At 39.4% G+C, this 16,535-nt stretch overlaps 1 protein-coding gene across 1 annotated transcript in view; it reads right to left on the minus strand.

The window, feature by feature from the left end:
* The window catches only part of jmy (junction mediating and regulatory protein, p53 cofactor), a 27,214-nt gene extending 10,765 nt beyond the window's left edge, over positions 1-16,449 (minus strand). Inside the window, exons 1-2 of the mRNA XM_007548769.2 lie at positions 14,045-16,449; positions 5,352-5,525 (exon numbers count right to left, since the gene is read on the minus strand). Of these exons, the coding sequence (XP_007548831.1) occupies positions 5,352-5,525; positions 14,045-14,893 (1,023 nt within the window). The 5' untranslated portion in view covers positions 14,894-16,449. The remainder of the gene's footprint in view (positions 1-5,351; positions 5,526-14,044) is intronic.
* Positions 16,450-16,535: the final 86 nt, after the last annotated feature.

Here is a 16,535-nt window from a genome sequence, read left to right on the forward strand (position 1 = left end):
CACACACACACACACACACACACACACACACACACACACACACACACACGGGAGTGTTTATCAAGCAGCTGGAACTTCTTAAAGGTGGAAAAGAGGAGACATTAGGTTTCTCAGCCGTTTTAGAGGATTTCTTTTGAATGAACATAAAAGGTTTTTAGACTTGGACCTAAAATAAAATGCTCTTTAAAACTCTTAATAGAGGCGAGCAAAGAGAATAAATGCCTCAGAAAGATGCTGGTTCACGTGGTTAAAAACTGGATTTGGTTTGGTAACGAGCACCAGAATGTGGAGCTCATGGAATCCGAGACAATTCTGATTGGTTTAAACCCAACAATAGATTAATAACGACAGCAGCTGTAATCAGGGAGACAATTTACTTCGATCCAGGCCACAGAACTAATTAATTTGAATATTATGCCATGTGACATTTTTGAATCGGGGTCGAATTTGCCTCACAGAGGAAGGCGAACCCCGCAGGTGGGATCGGGGGACCAAAGGGACAGCCGTTACCGTGTGACAATGCAGGCTGTGTGAAGCGGTAATTGGACCCCGACTGCGGCGCGATCCGCCTCAGACGCATTGGGGGTATTGCCACATTTCTAATTCATGGCCACCCACTGACCTTCCAGGCAACAGGACACCCACAGCGTGTAGGTTCGTCCTGCAGGTTGCCATAGTTCACTAGGCACCCATCAGGAGATCTTCCATTCAAATGAGCAGCTTCTCTTTCACTCACAGATTGGGATGTAAACGCTTCAGCTTTGACATGTCATAACCACAAACGTGTTTTTTGACATTAGCAGAATATTGAATATTGTAACCTGACTCATAACCAAGTCAGGCTACATGGTGAATGCATGTGAACATTTATTTTCAGGTCTTGCTGCAGATTTTTGAATGAGATTTGGGTCTGGATTTTGACTGGGCTTGTTTTTGCTTCGTTGTGCCACCACTTCTAAGCTCATTTGCCTTCTAAAGAAAAACATCCTGATAAATCGGATCATTTCCCCAATTTTGGGAGCTCAAATATCAGCTAATGCAAACATGTGAAACCGATCTCATGCACTGCTACCTACTTTTTCACTACGTTTAGAGACTTCTCAGCCAAAAAAATTGTAATCAGCAGGTCAGGATTTTTATAAAATGGGTAACTGGTCAGAAAACTGCAGTTGGTGCACTTCTAATCCACAAATCAGATACAAAACTTCAAGGCACAGAGCAGACAGAAGAGACACTCAGCATAAATGGCTCATTCTTCCAGCTTAGCTTGCAATCTGAAGCACTCGTGTTTTTACAACAGTCTCACACATCCCTCCAGTATTTACATTCACACCAACAAAGGAGGTCAGGCGAGGCTGCTGCTCCAGTCAGAAACTGATCCCCGACTGCTCTTTTAGCAGCAACGCCAAGCACAATGCAAACTGCATGTAAATGAAAATGTGTACCAATTCCCAACTCCTTCATTTTCCCTCATGAGTTAAAGATGGAGAGGGAGGGGGGAAAAAACTACTTCCTGTGTGAGGTTACAAACCAAATTTGTTTGCATACAGCTTTGTTTTTAGTCGTTGGATCGCCCTGAGGGAAGCAGGTGGCAGAGCTGGGGAAAAAAAACAAAAAAAAAAACTTTGGCATCCAGCAGATTTTCCATCTATGAAAACAAAAACGGTGAAGAAATGCTGAAATTAGAGAGAGAGAAAAATTCCTTGAATCGTGTTATGCGTTTAAACAAAGAGCCTATCAGTTTTATTTATTCAACTCTTATTTTACAGTAATGTGGCCTATAATTAATCACTTAATTAAGATTCAAAATAATAAATTAAAAATACCCTACACGTGATATGTGTGTTAAACCTCATTAACTGATTAAACTACAGCTTTTTCACAGGTAGCCAATGAGAGCAGTGCTTTTAATTAACAATCAAAGCACATAGAAGAGAGTTCTGACAACAGGATGAACCCATTCAACTCCATAGAGCTGATATTAATAAACACAGTTCTCCTGTTCCACACAGATCAACACTCTGACTCACCGGTGAGCTTGAAATACTTTCTAGAGCTCTAAAAGAAAAGCAAGATAACATCAAGCAATTTCTTAAACTGTAGTCGGTCTTTTTAGCGAATTCACCGACGAGGAAAGGTGAAATTTAAAACAGATTTCTGCTCTACGGACATTTTACATTTTGAGAGAAACTGTAAATTCTGTATTTAGATCAGTATCCACCCCAGAACCTAAATACCATCATAATAGAGGGTCATAAACACACCCACAAACACACAGTTGTTTGTGTTGGTTGGTGAAGCCATGCGGGATCAGCATGCTGAGTAAGGAATGCAGATTAGAGAAGGAGAAGCACTGTTCATCAGGGGGGAGCGCCGATTGCAGTTTTCTGGCCGATCACGATCTTTAAAAAGCCTGACCTGGTGATACCCGTTTTTTTTTTTTTTTCCCAGGTGCTATAAAGTCATAGTGACACCTTTGATGTTTCAATCTTATTTTATTGAAAAGCGCCGAACAATACCTGAGAAACAATCCAAGCTTGTTTTAACCGAACGAGGTGGTGCTTTCAAATATACGTGAAAGATTTTGCACATTCCTGTCCATGTTATTAAATTAACGAACAACAACAACAAAATGTTCTTTAATTATTTTACTTTTCATATTATGAAGGGGCTCCATTGTGTTTTCTGGTCACAAAGTGCCATTTTAAAGCACAATCAAGGAACTATGTTACCTTAAGTTGTTATAGAAAATGCCATATATTTCAAATGTGACTTTAAAGAAACATGACTTTGTAATTTAATGCGTTGAAATTGGGCCTCTGTCTCTTTAAGAAACTCCTGCTCTTTCTGAAGCTCCGCCTTCAGAAAGTCGTCACAACATGGCTCCTCTATTAACACTTTAACAACGTTTTTAACCACCATTTCACAGATAGGCAGCTTCTATAATGAGCTCGGCTGATGTTCAGTTCTACCAGGTGTTTGCTAATTGCTGCTGGCTAGTCTGAAGGAGCTGAGTGGAGGAGGCTCGCTCTGTGAGGTGGAAGCTCAGAAGTTTGGAAACTGCAGATCAGAGGAGCTTCGTCCAGGAAGGTGGCCCTCGCTCCCCCCAATGGTTGCCATGGGAGATTAAAGCATTTCTCAAACATGCATGAAATAATCAAAGCAACACTCCAGGTATGTTTGGATGAGGGAATAACATTATAACATGATGCAAAAAAAAAAGGAAATTTTATGCACCACTGCCCTTTTAAAAACAAACTACAGACTCTTACCAAAAATAAATTGCACAGGAGTATTTTTGCTTTAGCAAAATCCCAAGGTTTGATGTACATTGAGGACAAACTATGAAAACAATTTAAATCACCAACAGAGTGTCCTCAGTTTTAGCTTTCTTTGTAGTGCCAAAAAAATACACTCAAATGCAGAATCTTTTTGGCTATTTAAACGTAAAAATCTATAAAAATAAAAAAAATCTACATCAGTTTACAGGACCAAGGCTTCATTTATAATTATCACGTCCTAAATGACCAACAATCTGTACTGCTGAAGCTTGAATTGTCTCAGTTAAAAGTCCCTTAAAAACTTTCTTGGAAATGGACCATAATGAGCGGTTTTCCAGTCACACCGACTCACGACTTTCTGATCCCAGGATGACTACTCTACCAATTACACTAAACTAAAGTGGATGTGTTAAATTTTAACACAAGACCACTGGACTTGAGAAAAGGACTCCTTCCATCTGGAGCCGACTGTAGTGGTTATAGCAGACAACTTAATGAGCTAAGGGTTGTTGGCAGCCACAGTGAGAAATTGTGAAAGGCTAAACATTGACATAAAGCTGAGGCAGCAGCAAAATCATGATTTGTCTTTAAAAACGCACTCCTTCCTATGCTATATATGTGTATTATGCAAAAATAAGTTTCCAAAAGCACGAAAAGATGCACTCTTTTGGTGTAGATAGAATAGGCTATCTAGACCTAATGATGAGTGATGATGAGAGCACATCATCACAGATATAAAGTCCTTACACTGGCTCCCTGTAGCTCATAGAATAGACTTTAAAACACTTTTGTTAGTTTTTAAACCATTTAACGACATAGCGCCAAAATACATTGAAGATCTGTTGTTGTGTCAACCTGACCAACCACTCTGGTATTCTGGTTCTAGACTACTAGAACCAGACATGGACAACCAACATTCAGTATCTTTGCACCACAAATCTGGAGCTTCTAGAAAACAGCTGACACACAGTTCCTTTAATCCAGCGCTCAGGAGGAGCGTGGCAAATGCCACGGTTGGACAGCAGGGAAACAGAGGTCGGGAGGGAGACTGTCCTGTCAGACCGTCAGTTCCCAGAACCACGCAAAGAAAAGATTGTAGAAGCACACATGAGGTCAGTGTGACCTCTTTGGACCACAACAGAGTAAAATACTCATGGGGTCCAAATGGCCACATCTCTTAAGACCGTGGGAAAGTTAAACTAAAGGCTAAAACCCCACCTGTTTAGAGTTACTTTTGAACAAGTAAGTTGAACATTTAAATTTAAATTTAATTTAAATTTAAATTAAATTTAAATTAAATTTAAATTTAAATTTAATTGTGATGACATCCTACAGTCATCACAATTGATGACTGTAGGATGTTTTTATGATATAGACCTGCCCTGTTGCTGAAATTTGCTACACAAATAAACTTGAATTGAAAAGTGTAAGCTTTTGTTGTTCTGTTGCTTATTTGAGAGGTGCTAATATTTAAAGTTCAAAATTAAATTCAGCACACATCAGTTTTGCAACTGTCTAACAATTGTCCAGATGTACGCGTTGACCTGCTGACCGATAGGACAGGTTTTATCAAGGGTCACCTCTGAAGCTCACTAGATTCTCTCCAAGCCTCTGATGAAGAAAGGCAACAAAGAGAGCAGAGGAAGAGTGCTGAGGCTGCAGAATTACCGAGTGGTTTAGTGGCCGCTGTAATAATACTTAGACTGGTGGTTAATCTGCTCTAGGCAAGGGGGAAAAAGCCTCTCTAGCTGATCCTCTACCCTCCATCCTGCCATCATCTTCATCATCACCACGGCAGCTTCATAAGCCTCAGCATGTACCAGTAATGTGACGGCAGTGGGTTTATGCGTGGATGCTCACTGGAGGAGGGTCGCCTTGCTCTATCCAAAACCACAGAACCCGGTTTTTTTTTACCGTGTGGTCCACTGATTTATGAAGATCCGCCCGACAGGAGGCAAATTGTCTTCAAGGGCAAATGAGTAATCCGGCTACATGGAGGTCTAAACCTGCTTAAAACAAGCTCGAAAAACAGATGGGTATTTGTTTATGTGTGCCTGTGTGCAGAATTACCTTAATTTGCTGCCGCCGCAGAGTTGCCACTTCCCTGATGTCCCTGAAGGGCTGCAGCAGGTAGTGGTACAGCTGAGTCGTCGCCTCCAGCAGCTCGCCGTACGCCTCGTCCTCCTCGGGGTACACCTGCAGCAGCTCCACCATGCTGTCCGTGGCCTTGTGCTTGTCCAACACCTGGGACAAAGCACACGGGACAGAGGCTTGAAAAGTGGACCACGAACCACCCTCAATGTTGAAAAATGGTTTGAATTCATTAAAAAAGTGCATTTGGAGAGTTGTAGGTTGGCTCCAATGCTCATGCTGACGCCTCACAGCAAAGTTAGAGCAACAAGTTATGTAAGCAAACTTAAAATAAGTCACTTTTTAAATTTTACAATCAAGATCCTACAATGGAGCTTTAGGGTTAAACTAAGGAAAAAGAAAAAATTAAATGACAAAATTACAAGAAGTCATAATATTACAAGAATAACATATTATGAGACTAAAGTCATAGCATCATACAAAATAACATCATTACAAGAATAAAGTCGTATGGGAAACATAAGGATAAAGTCATTATAATATAAGAAAAGTCATATTTCAAGAATAAAGTCATACGAAGACTTTATTCCCATAATACTATGACTTTATTGCCATTATTTCAACTTTATTCTTGTGTTATTATTCCTGTACGACTTTATTCTCGTAATGTTATGACTTTTTTCTATAATCGTAGAAAAAATAGCTGACTTTATCCTTGATTTTTGTCATTATCAATTTTTTTATTATTGTTTATTGTTCAGACACAAGGGTACAGACAATGTGCCTTTATTATATGTATGCTCAATAAAGTTTGCTTTATTTTTCTCATATTCCTTCGATGTAGAACATGAAGCTGAAGTCCATGTTTGGAGGAAAGTGTAAATTTCTCACTCACCTGCTTCATATATAAGGGGCTTACATAAAGCACATCAACCAGGATCACTGATTGCTACACATTCTGGACGATTATTCCCCTAGATTACATTTGGCCACATTCCCAGACATTTTTGAACTATATATAGTGCTTTAACTCACTGCCCTCTTAGTGATCATCTGAGCTGCATTAGTGGCTTTAGGACAAACATGTTTACTCAGCCTTTACTCTGATTAATACGCCGCCATGTAAACGGCATTTCTTGATTACTGTAACTGAAATAGATCATTATCAGGGTAAAAAAAAGAGAGATTTCAGACTCACTTGATAACATTAATAACACCAATATGTCACATGACAGTTTCTACATCATCTTGCAACGCATGCTTTTGTTTCAGGGTTTAATCTGTGTGAACACTTCATTACCTTTAGTAAAGGACATTTTTACTTATGAAATCCTCAACACCAGGGCCGGATTTAGGAGGATGTGGGCCACTGGGCTACAGAGTTAAAGGGGGTTTTGGGGACTTAACCAACAGAGTTTAATTTAACCATAGTAGACTGAGAGCCAAGTATGTACGAACTTAAGGATTTTTAGGATTTGTAAGCAGGAAAGTTGAATTTTCTAATATGATCTTTATACAAGTTGTTTTGTAAATTACTTGTAAACATAAAGCAGTTTCTTGAAATGGTTTCATTTCACAAAAAAATACTGAAAATAATCCAAAACATTATTGTATTGCACGTGGTAAATTGATGGCGCGTATTAAGCGGACCGAAGACGACATAAAACGTAGCTGGTGCTACATCTAACGTTCTTGTAGTCAAGGGTAACGCTATAGTTAAAAAGTTGCTAGTGACGTGCCAAGCCCCCCCCCCTCCTGAAACACAAACACCAAAAAAATGAACATAAACATTTATTAATATCAGCCCAGTTCTACTTATCAGACCCTTACCAATATGTTAAAAAATTATGAACATCTGTTAGTACCAGTGTAGATGCAGATAGATCATGCTTCCCTAATTAAACTACCTTTCCATTTCAGAGAAAATAAACTGGCAAATAAAATAAAAATTGTGATTCAGGAGCAAACTCATTAAAGTATTGCATTCCAACCTTCTAGTTAAGGAAATAGTTTAAAGCTGCAGTATGTTGCAGGGTGAGCGTGAGAGTGATTGACAGCGCTAAGACCCTCCTCCTGGCTCTGATTGGTTGTTTCTGACCGAGTAGAGTATTTCTGCAATTAGTACTCGGAGCAGTGGGAGAAGGCAGAAGAGTTCATTTTACATGAATGAACATTTTGAACAAATATGTAAAAAAAAAAAAAAAAAAAGAAAGAAAAAAGTTTAATACTACAGCTTTAAGTTATGGCAAGAACGCGTTCAGTTAAGTGCCAATTTTTAACAAGTTATGTGTTCATAGAGTGGTTTACCTTACTTTGTTCTATGTTCTTTGGAGCTTGTATTTTTCTGCCGACTCTAATCCATTTTATAACAGATAAACTCTAATCCTAATTTTTTTTTAATTATTTAAAACTTCATTTTAAATTGGCTCCAATTTGAACTAAATGCAGTCTGAAACAATGGCTACCTCAAAGCAAGGAATAAAAAAAAAAACCTTTCAACAAGCACAAAGACTCAGCCTGGGAGGATTTGTAAGTACATGCTCATTAATGTGTAGCCAGGAATGATATCACAAAACACATTGTTGAGTAAAAATCCAAAAAAAAAAAAAAAAAAAAAAAACAACCACTGATCCTGACTGCTACTGATTCATACCATATGTTCAACAATCCACAGACTGTTCATTGTTCTTAAAAACGCCACTAAGTCGAGCTTTTGTTTAGGGCTCTCAGAAACCAGCTTCTTTGATTCAAACTGCGTAACACATCTCCTCTACTTCTGCTTCAGACGCGGCACTGAAAGTATCACCGTCCAACAATCATCTGAAGAGGCGAATAAACTGCTCCTCTATCTGCCACAGATATGAATGACGACTTTTATATCAACTCTGAGCTGATTTTCCTAAGCCCATCTACACTGTGACATACACTGCCCGATTCAGCTCCAACACTGCCCCTACTGTTTACCTTGGCCCTGGGTTTCCCTGGTAACCGCTGACCAGCCCCACACCCCGCTAGCCAGGAAACCCCCTGAGCTAAATGAGCCAAGAAGTCACACAGGATAGGGTTTGGAAAAGTCTACTTTTAAAGTGTTATTACATCATTTAGAATCAATATGAAATATGAGTTCAAAGACTGGAAAAATGATGAATAAGTTATTGTTCCACTTCACTTCAACAGCATAGAGACGTGATGCCTACAAAACGAGGAAAAAAAAAAAGCGCCATTAGCCAACTCAAAGCTCATGAGCTCAAAGTTAATGAGGCTGACTTGCAACAAGTTAGCCGGCAGGTTTGGATTCGTGTTTTAAAAGCACTTTTACAAAGGTACAATTTTACAAGCTAAGTTTAGCATTAAAGGCAACAAAAGCCCTCCGCAAAAGCGCGGAGGACGTAATTAGAAGATCTTCCTCTCGGTGATATACAGACCCCATCATTAAGACCGGTTCCTGTTGGCAATAAATCTGTTCTGTCTTACGCCGCAGTAGTTTTCTTCTCTTCGTGCCTTTTAATTGAAATACAACTCAGGAAAGAGAAGGCCTTCACTTTCTTTCATGCAGACTGTGAACAGGCCTCCTCAAAGATGGAATGCTTCCTGAAAGACAGTAAATGTAACGTCTGTCGCCACTGAATTAACACGAATATCTGCACAAAATGTAGTTAGTTGATTTATGCGGATGTTTGAAAAGCAAAAAAAGAAAAAAGGAGATGCATTTCCAACTGGAAACTCAAAACACAGAGCAATTAAACAAATTACCTACAAAGAACTAACGTCCTAAAACGGCTTTTGGAAATGTTGGGTGTAAGTGGGTACCCCAGTTTAAAAAGGAAAGTTAGAGAATGGCAGCTGCTCATCTCTGTAAAGTTAACAAGGTAGGTAACAAGGAGATAGGCCACATAAACACAACTAAATAAATCTTATCAATTTCAGAATGTTCTAAAAGCCCGTGGAAGGAGAACAAAAGCCATGTAGCTGTAGAGCCAAAGTAGGACTATTTGCTTCTTTCTTCACTCAACTTTAGACAATATTGCAAAATTAATCATTTTAAATCACCCAGAAATCACGGCACGGCTTGTTTCAACAAGGAAAACAAAAATGTAGCAATTTTAATTAAATTTCAACTCTATGAAGAGCTGATCCAAACACAGTATGTTTAAGGAAAAGCAGTGGGTCAAATATGGTTCCTTGGGGAATCCCACTTGAGAAGGTAGCTGATGTTGTTGAAACAACCCTGCAGTCTCCCGGTCCTTCGTCTGTCAAATCTGATTGAACAGACGAAGAAAAATATCCCTCCGTTGCCAACACATCAATAAACAGGCTAATAAGATCCAAAGTCCCAAAACAGAACTCCCCAAATTATAATGGATGCTTTAAAATGTTGAAAAGTGCTGATTCTGTAGAATGACTTTACATGTCCAGTAGGCAAAATCTAAATAAATTGTGAACACATAAAATTGAGTGCAAGTCTGACAGAATAAAATACACCCACATTTCCCCAAAGTGACGTTAGCAATGTGAACAAAAGGTCACGGTGAGTGGCTGCATCATTTTACAAAAAGTAAGACCAAACCTTCATTCAGGAGACAGACGTTCATACATTTGTGAATTAATGACAATTAGGGATTAGATCTAGAGAAATTTTAAATCCTGTAAAACTGAAATCCTCTCCAACTCAGAAACGTATTGTATTTTTATGATGCAATACTGATTTAAAAATTTTAGCTTTTGATTCATGAGGAAGTTGTTCTGTAGCCCTGGTGCAATACAACAAAGTCCTTTACTCTTCATATAAAGTACTTTGAGAGTCTATGTTCTATATCTAAAACAACTAATAAAGTTTAGTTTATAAGACTACTACATTATCACATTTTTTGCACTACATAAAAACCATAAATATCTGAGTAAGCCATTAATCTATAACTATTAGCTTTTAAAGCACGAACTTCACTGCTGATAAGCTGTTGGTCTGGGTTTCTTTAGTAACAGGTCAGAGATAAGGGAAAACGGTCAAAGTGACTGTGGTCAATGATCAACAGATACACGGAGGGGATGCGTGGTCTTAGACCACCGGTCCGTCCTGTCCCGGATATCTGAGAGAGCAAGGTCTGGACACTGACACGGTCTGTCAGTGTGATGGTGATAAGACCAGACAGCGCAGCGATTTCATAAAAATAACACAAGTATTTTAAGTCTGCAGCTGCTCCAGAACTTTAACGAACCAATCAGGGGAAAGCTGGTGTTGATTTAAATGGAAAGTAAAAACATCTTAGCAGGAAATATTCTATATTTTCCCCTAATATATAACCAGAATGCGTGCTGATTAATATTGCAACTCAAATTATAATGATTACCCAATAAAGCTGGAAAACTGCAGATTGATTTCGGAGATGTGTTGCTAAATTTACGGACATCAACCAGCAGCTCCGTTTAACCAAAGTAAACTAGTCTGTCCTCTTTCTTATCCTGTCTCAACAGGATTAGACCCTTCATAGCAGCAGCTCCGGGTCAGAACAGCCTCGCACCGCCTACAGTAAGCGTTTATTAGGAACGGACTTACTGACCTGGAAAACAGAAAAACATGTACAATCCAATAAAATAGAGTAAATATTATCTCTGCTGTTGCTGAGTTTCGCTTGACTGTTGTATTGTGCTGCGTTTCTGATGACAGAAACCTTCCAGGATAAAGACACTTGTGTCATAAAAGAAGGCAGCGTCTAATGGATCGCCTACTTTAAAGTAGCATTACGTAAAAATCGACTTTTACTAGCTTTACACGTTATGATGCTATTCCCTCATCAAAGAAACATTAACATTGTTAAGAAACATTAACATTGTTTCTTTCATGCATGTTTGAGAAATTCTTTAATCTCCCATGCAAAACACCTGGATGGACCTAGCTCCGCCTTCAAGGACAAAGCTCCTCCTTTGGCATGCAGCGTAAGCTTCTGAGCTTTGGCCTCACAGAGCACTTCTCCCCTGCTCAGTTCCTTCAGACTAGCCAGCAGCAATTAGCAAACACCTGTTGGAAAAGCACATCTGCTGAGCTCATTGCACTACTACTGCTCAGTGAAATCCTGGCAAAAAAATTAAAGGTTTAATAGAGGAGCCATGTTGTCATGACTTTCTAAAGGTAGAGTCTCAGAAAGAGCAGGAGTTTCTTAAAGAGACATAGACCCAATTTCAAGAAATTAAATGACAAAGTCAAATTTTTAAAGTCATATATGATTTATGTAACAACTGAAGGTAGCATAGTTAATTGATAGTGCTATAAAATTGCACTATATGCCTGCAAAATACATTATGCTGCCCCTTTAATAATCAACAAGTGAGTTTATATATATTAAAAGAGAAGAGAATTTCCAAAAAGTGCACCATGTCTATCTGATGTTGTCTGTTCAATTTGCTCTTAAATGTGTTAGTTCCACATAAAAACATCTCAACTTCACCTGTGCCATACATTAGAAATTCAACCTGAAACATAAGAGGTATATATATATCTTATATTTTATTTCTAACATATCTGTATCAGTCCAATATGTAAACCAGGAGCTGATATTAATGTATATTAATTTCCTTCTTGTTGCCATTAATGACTAGATATTGTTATTGTAAAACCAAGACAATTATGGACTGCAGCAGCACCTATAAAACTGTTATAACAAACTGTGTTCAGTCAGAGGCTTCTTCAGAACCACAGCAATTCAGACCTCTACAGGAAACCGTTCTTGCCCACAGCCATCTCCATCTAGAATGACTCTTTGAAGAAAATTGCATGAACAATAACATTCCTATCAGCCGTAACATGTTAACATCAGATATCAATATCAGCCCAAAAATCAGAGGTCATCCCTCTGATGACGAAACGGGTTTGAGGTTAAAAAATGCAAATATAGAAGTTGCCAAGAGAACTCACACGACACATCATGAGATCAAGGAATGAGGACAACAATAAAACAACTGATCAACAAATGTGATCCAAAAGAAATGATCACTTTTCACTAATTTTCTAAGAAAAAGGCAACTGAAAAGCAGCTGTAGAAGTCATACATTGTATCGGAACTGCTTGCTTCTTAATGCAGGTTAAGCCTATCACAGAAAATGACCTGATAAAACAAGTCACAGTCTGCTCTAAAAAAAAAGTCTGTCAGAAAAGTGGCGTCGCATATAAACCTAAAAGTGAGTCACTTCGTCATCGTGTAGGTTATTTTGGTCCTGGCCGAGCCCTCACACAGCTGTTTGTGAATCAAACAGATGAACAAAGCCAGGATGATGAAAGACTTGCAGTTGGCTTCGTTTCTGCCCCCCGCCCGCCCATCTCTACCCCCAAGGACCATCTTTATAACTGGGTTGTTACCTGGCTTTCACAGACTCTTGTAAAACTACTTCACATTTTGTTCTGGAACAAACAGAAACCTAATTAATCGTGTTTGGTCATTTTGTAAACCAATGCAACCAGGTAGATAATTGTGAAAGGGAAGGTATAGAATCCAAGGTCTGGAAAGGTTTTTTTTTTTGTTTGTTTGTTTGTTTTGTTTGTTTTGTTTTTGTTTTAATCTGAAAGCGTCCTTTAAAGAATGGAATGGACGCGAGAAACGTGGTGGTGGCTTCACAGCTTCTTGTGTTTGTGAGTTTTAATTCAGTTTGTCATATTCAAAATATTTAAAAAAGTATTTGCTTGAATATTTATGACTGTGTGTGATTTTTTTATACATAAGATACTTTAAAAAAATCAGAATAAACAATTCAATTCCTTTTTAAAAAATAAGAAAACAAACACTTTATTATATACAATAACCGTATTTTAGTGTATGCTTGATTATTTCTAGCAAAGGATTCATTTGTAACTAGAAAATATTTCTTACATCAATATGTGAAAAACTGTAGAACATAGAGCTGAGCTGATAGATAGATAGATAGATAGATAGATAGATAGATAGATAGATAGATAGATAGATAGATAGATAGATAGATAGATAGATAGATATTACTTGAGGAATTCTAAAAACATTTTTAAAGGCAAAATGATTTTTTTGTCTTAAATGGAAAATGTATATGTACTACTCCAGTTAATGATTAATCGATGACTAAATTAGTTGACGATTATCTCAATAATGGAGTCATCACGATTAATCTAATTAATCGTTTCAGCCCTAGTGTAAAACATGCAAATGTTAGCGGTCGATACAATAATCATAACTAAACATAAGCCAATCTGAAGCACGCTAGTACATTGTCCAAGGCTTGTACAAATGTCCTGTCTGGCCCACAAAGTTTTCGCAAACTCTGAATTAAGATGCTGCGTGTTTTTAGTTATATGGGATAACGGCGGAGACAGAGCCAACAGCTGCGTAACTCCACCTCCATTTGTTCTCCCTATGTTTCTATGCAACTTCCTTGTTACAATTCAGCCAACTGGAGTGGGATGTCTGGCCAGAGCAGATCATATTACTGCTCCGTGTGTGTGCTGCTGCAACAGATGGTAGACTATGCAAAGGGGGAGAGGGTGAGAGTGGGTGTCCGGAGAACAGGAGGCTCAATTAGGATACCTTATAAACACTGACAATAAACGGCACATATATGAGTTTTGACATAATTAAAATCACCTTAAATGATTATGTGTTTTTTATTATTATTATTATTAAGAATAAAAACTATGAGAAAAATAATCCCTTTACCTCCTGCATCCGCCTTTTGGCCGCCTCCAGCGCATCTTCGTAGCCTTTCTGCCTCAGTTCGCTCAGGCTCTCGTAGTACTCCTCCGTGTCGTCGCCCTCGGAGAAAAGCACCTGGGAGAGGATCTTCCAGCCGCAGGTGTCCAGGGCGTGACCCAGGTACACCTGCAGCTGGTAGCACAGCGCGTCCGTCTCCCGCTGCGACATCCCCGGGGCGCCGAACAGCACCGTCCACACGCCGGACTGCTCCTCCGGGAACGGGGGCAAGCAGGGCTCCAGATCCGAGTTGACGGCGCACAGCTGCTGGTGGGCCGCCCGCAGGTCTTGGAAGGAGAACAGGCCGGCCCAGCTGAAGTCCTCGCGGAGGCTGAGCTCACCGTCTCCCGGGTCTGCATCCTCGGGAGACGAAGGGACGTCCAGGATCTCCATGTCCATCTCCTTCGGCGTAACAATATTCCAGGACCCTAACGGGAGGCTGACGCACTCGAACGCCTTCAAGCCATCATCTTTTATAGTCTTTTTGTCTAAGGCTCTGGTGCTTGTTGTGGGTTTTCCTGTCGGGACAGAGTGCGGTCTAACTTTACCAGCTTGACAGGCTTCGTCTTTCTTCGCTTTGGCCGGACTTTTAGCAGCAGCAGCGGGGACAGGAAGCGCAGCCGCGGGGCTACAATCCAAGTCCAGAAAAGTGCTCCGTCTCTGGACGGTTCTGTTGTGACAGGTTATGGCGAACTTTCCCTCGATGTCGTTCCAGGCCACGATGAAAACAAATTTATGCCTCTCTTTCTCGTCGAACACTCTGGGTCGGACTGACACCCATCCGGACTCCAAATTATCCTCCATGGCGAATGACATCTCATCCGGCCTCAATCTGAATGCACAGATTGAGGTTGTTCGGAAATAATTTTGTTCTGACGTCGAGGCTAAAGGCTACTGCTAGTTGACGACAGCGACAGAAAGGGGGAAAAAATCCCTATCAGCGAGATTTGCGTTGGAACAACAAAGGCTCTCCAGTTTAGTAAACCAGCTGTGTGCGTGAGCGCAGCGAAAACGCAGTCAACAATGTTCTCCCACCGAGCTCGAGGATTTGCGGTTCAGACAATAAGTTCAAGCGACCAAACGCGTTCCCAGACCTCGGTCTTTAAACGAGCAAAAACTCGGCTTCGTGTTGCCGCACATAACGCCGGTTGCCATAACACCTGGCCGCTCACCTGGCCGAAGCTCGCGCTCACAGTACGCTTCTTTGTCCGTTCAGACAATACGGTCGCGCGACTCGGCTCTGCTCCCCGTGTCACGTGTGAGCTTCTGTTTACAAGCACAAGGTGCGTGCGCGTTTGTCAAATCCGGGGAGGGACTTAACACTCTGCATGCTATGTTCAGTGTCCACGATTTCATCGGGAAAAAACACATTTATTTATACTTTGAAAGTGTAACTTCAATTACAAAACGTATACTGTGAATCTAAAATAGTTTTTTTTTTTACTTACTTCTTTCTATGGATCTTTTTAAATTGTCTAACCTTATTTTGTTTTTCATGTTCTCCGCCATCTTATGTTTTACATTTTGACATGTAGGCCTACCCTACTGCAAGCAGCGGATTTTTGTCAGATTGGTGAGCCCACTTCTCTGTGTCAGGGCAAACAAATTACCATGATGTACTAATTTTTATGAACTCAAATGCACCATAGACCTTATATAGATTAACACTAAATAGGATAAACAAATACATTTTGTAAAAGGTTTAGTCAAAGGTGTAGAATACACTTTTTACCACTGTTCGGGGCTATCCCATGTACCATGAAGGCATCATATGTTATGCCTTTTCTTATTTATGCTTAATTAAATATTTAACAAAGATAACACTATACTGCCAATATTTGCTATATTATTTTATGTAATTTACCTAAATATTCTTTAATATGCCTCAATCCCAGTCGGACTTTGTTAAACCTCTTTTTCTCCTTCAGCCGACGTGCACGAGGAGAATAAACATCTACACGTGGGCAAATCCGTGACGCAATTACGTACAGCACGTACTGTAGGCAAAAAGAAAAAAATGCATATATAGCAAGCAGAGTGGATCAAAAGACCTTTGACGACGTTTAAGCAAAAGTCAAATGTAAGCGTTTATTATTCACGTAGACTTCTTCGCCTCTAATGTAGTTGTTTCGTTTTTTATGTTGTTAATTTTGACGTCTGTGCTTTCTGATCTGTTTGTTGTTCAAAATGTTTTCTATTCAATCTGTTCATAGTTTGTTGTTTTTTGTTGTTGTTCAGACCTAGAGGCTATTACCAAATCTATGTTTTATATGTTCAATATAATTTATTAAAAATGTAAGCGTCTGTGCTTTGTCATACATGAACACGAGTTACACTTCTTTAGTCTTTATGCTCAATTATCTTCTGCTTTTATGATCACATCCCCCAAAAATCACATACAGTAGAGGAACAATGAAAATGTTTGCAGTGAAGATGTAAATTTGTGCATTTTGTTCTT

Source organism: Poecilia formosa, unplaced genomic scaffold, assembly GCF_000485575.1.
Source record: "Poecilia formosa unplaced genomic scaffold, Poecilia_formosa-5.1.2 Scaffold28, whole genome shotgun sequence".
Taxonomy (NCBI): Eukaryota; Metazoa; Chordata; class Actinopteri; order Cyprinodontiformes; family Poeciliidae; genus Poecilia; species Poecilia formosa.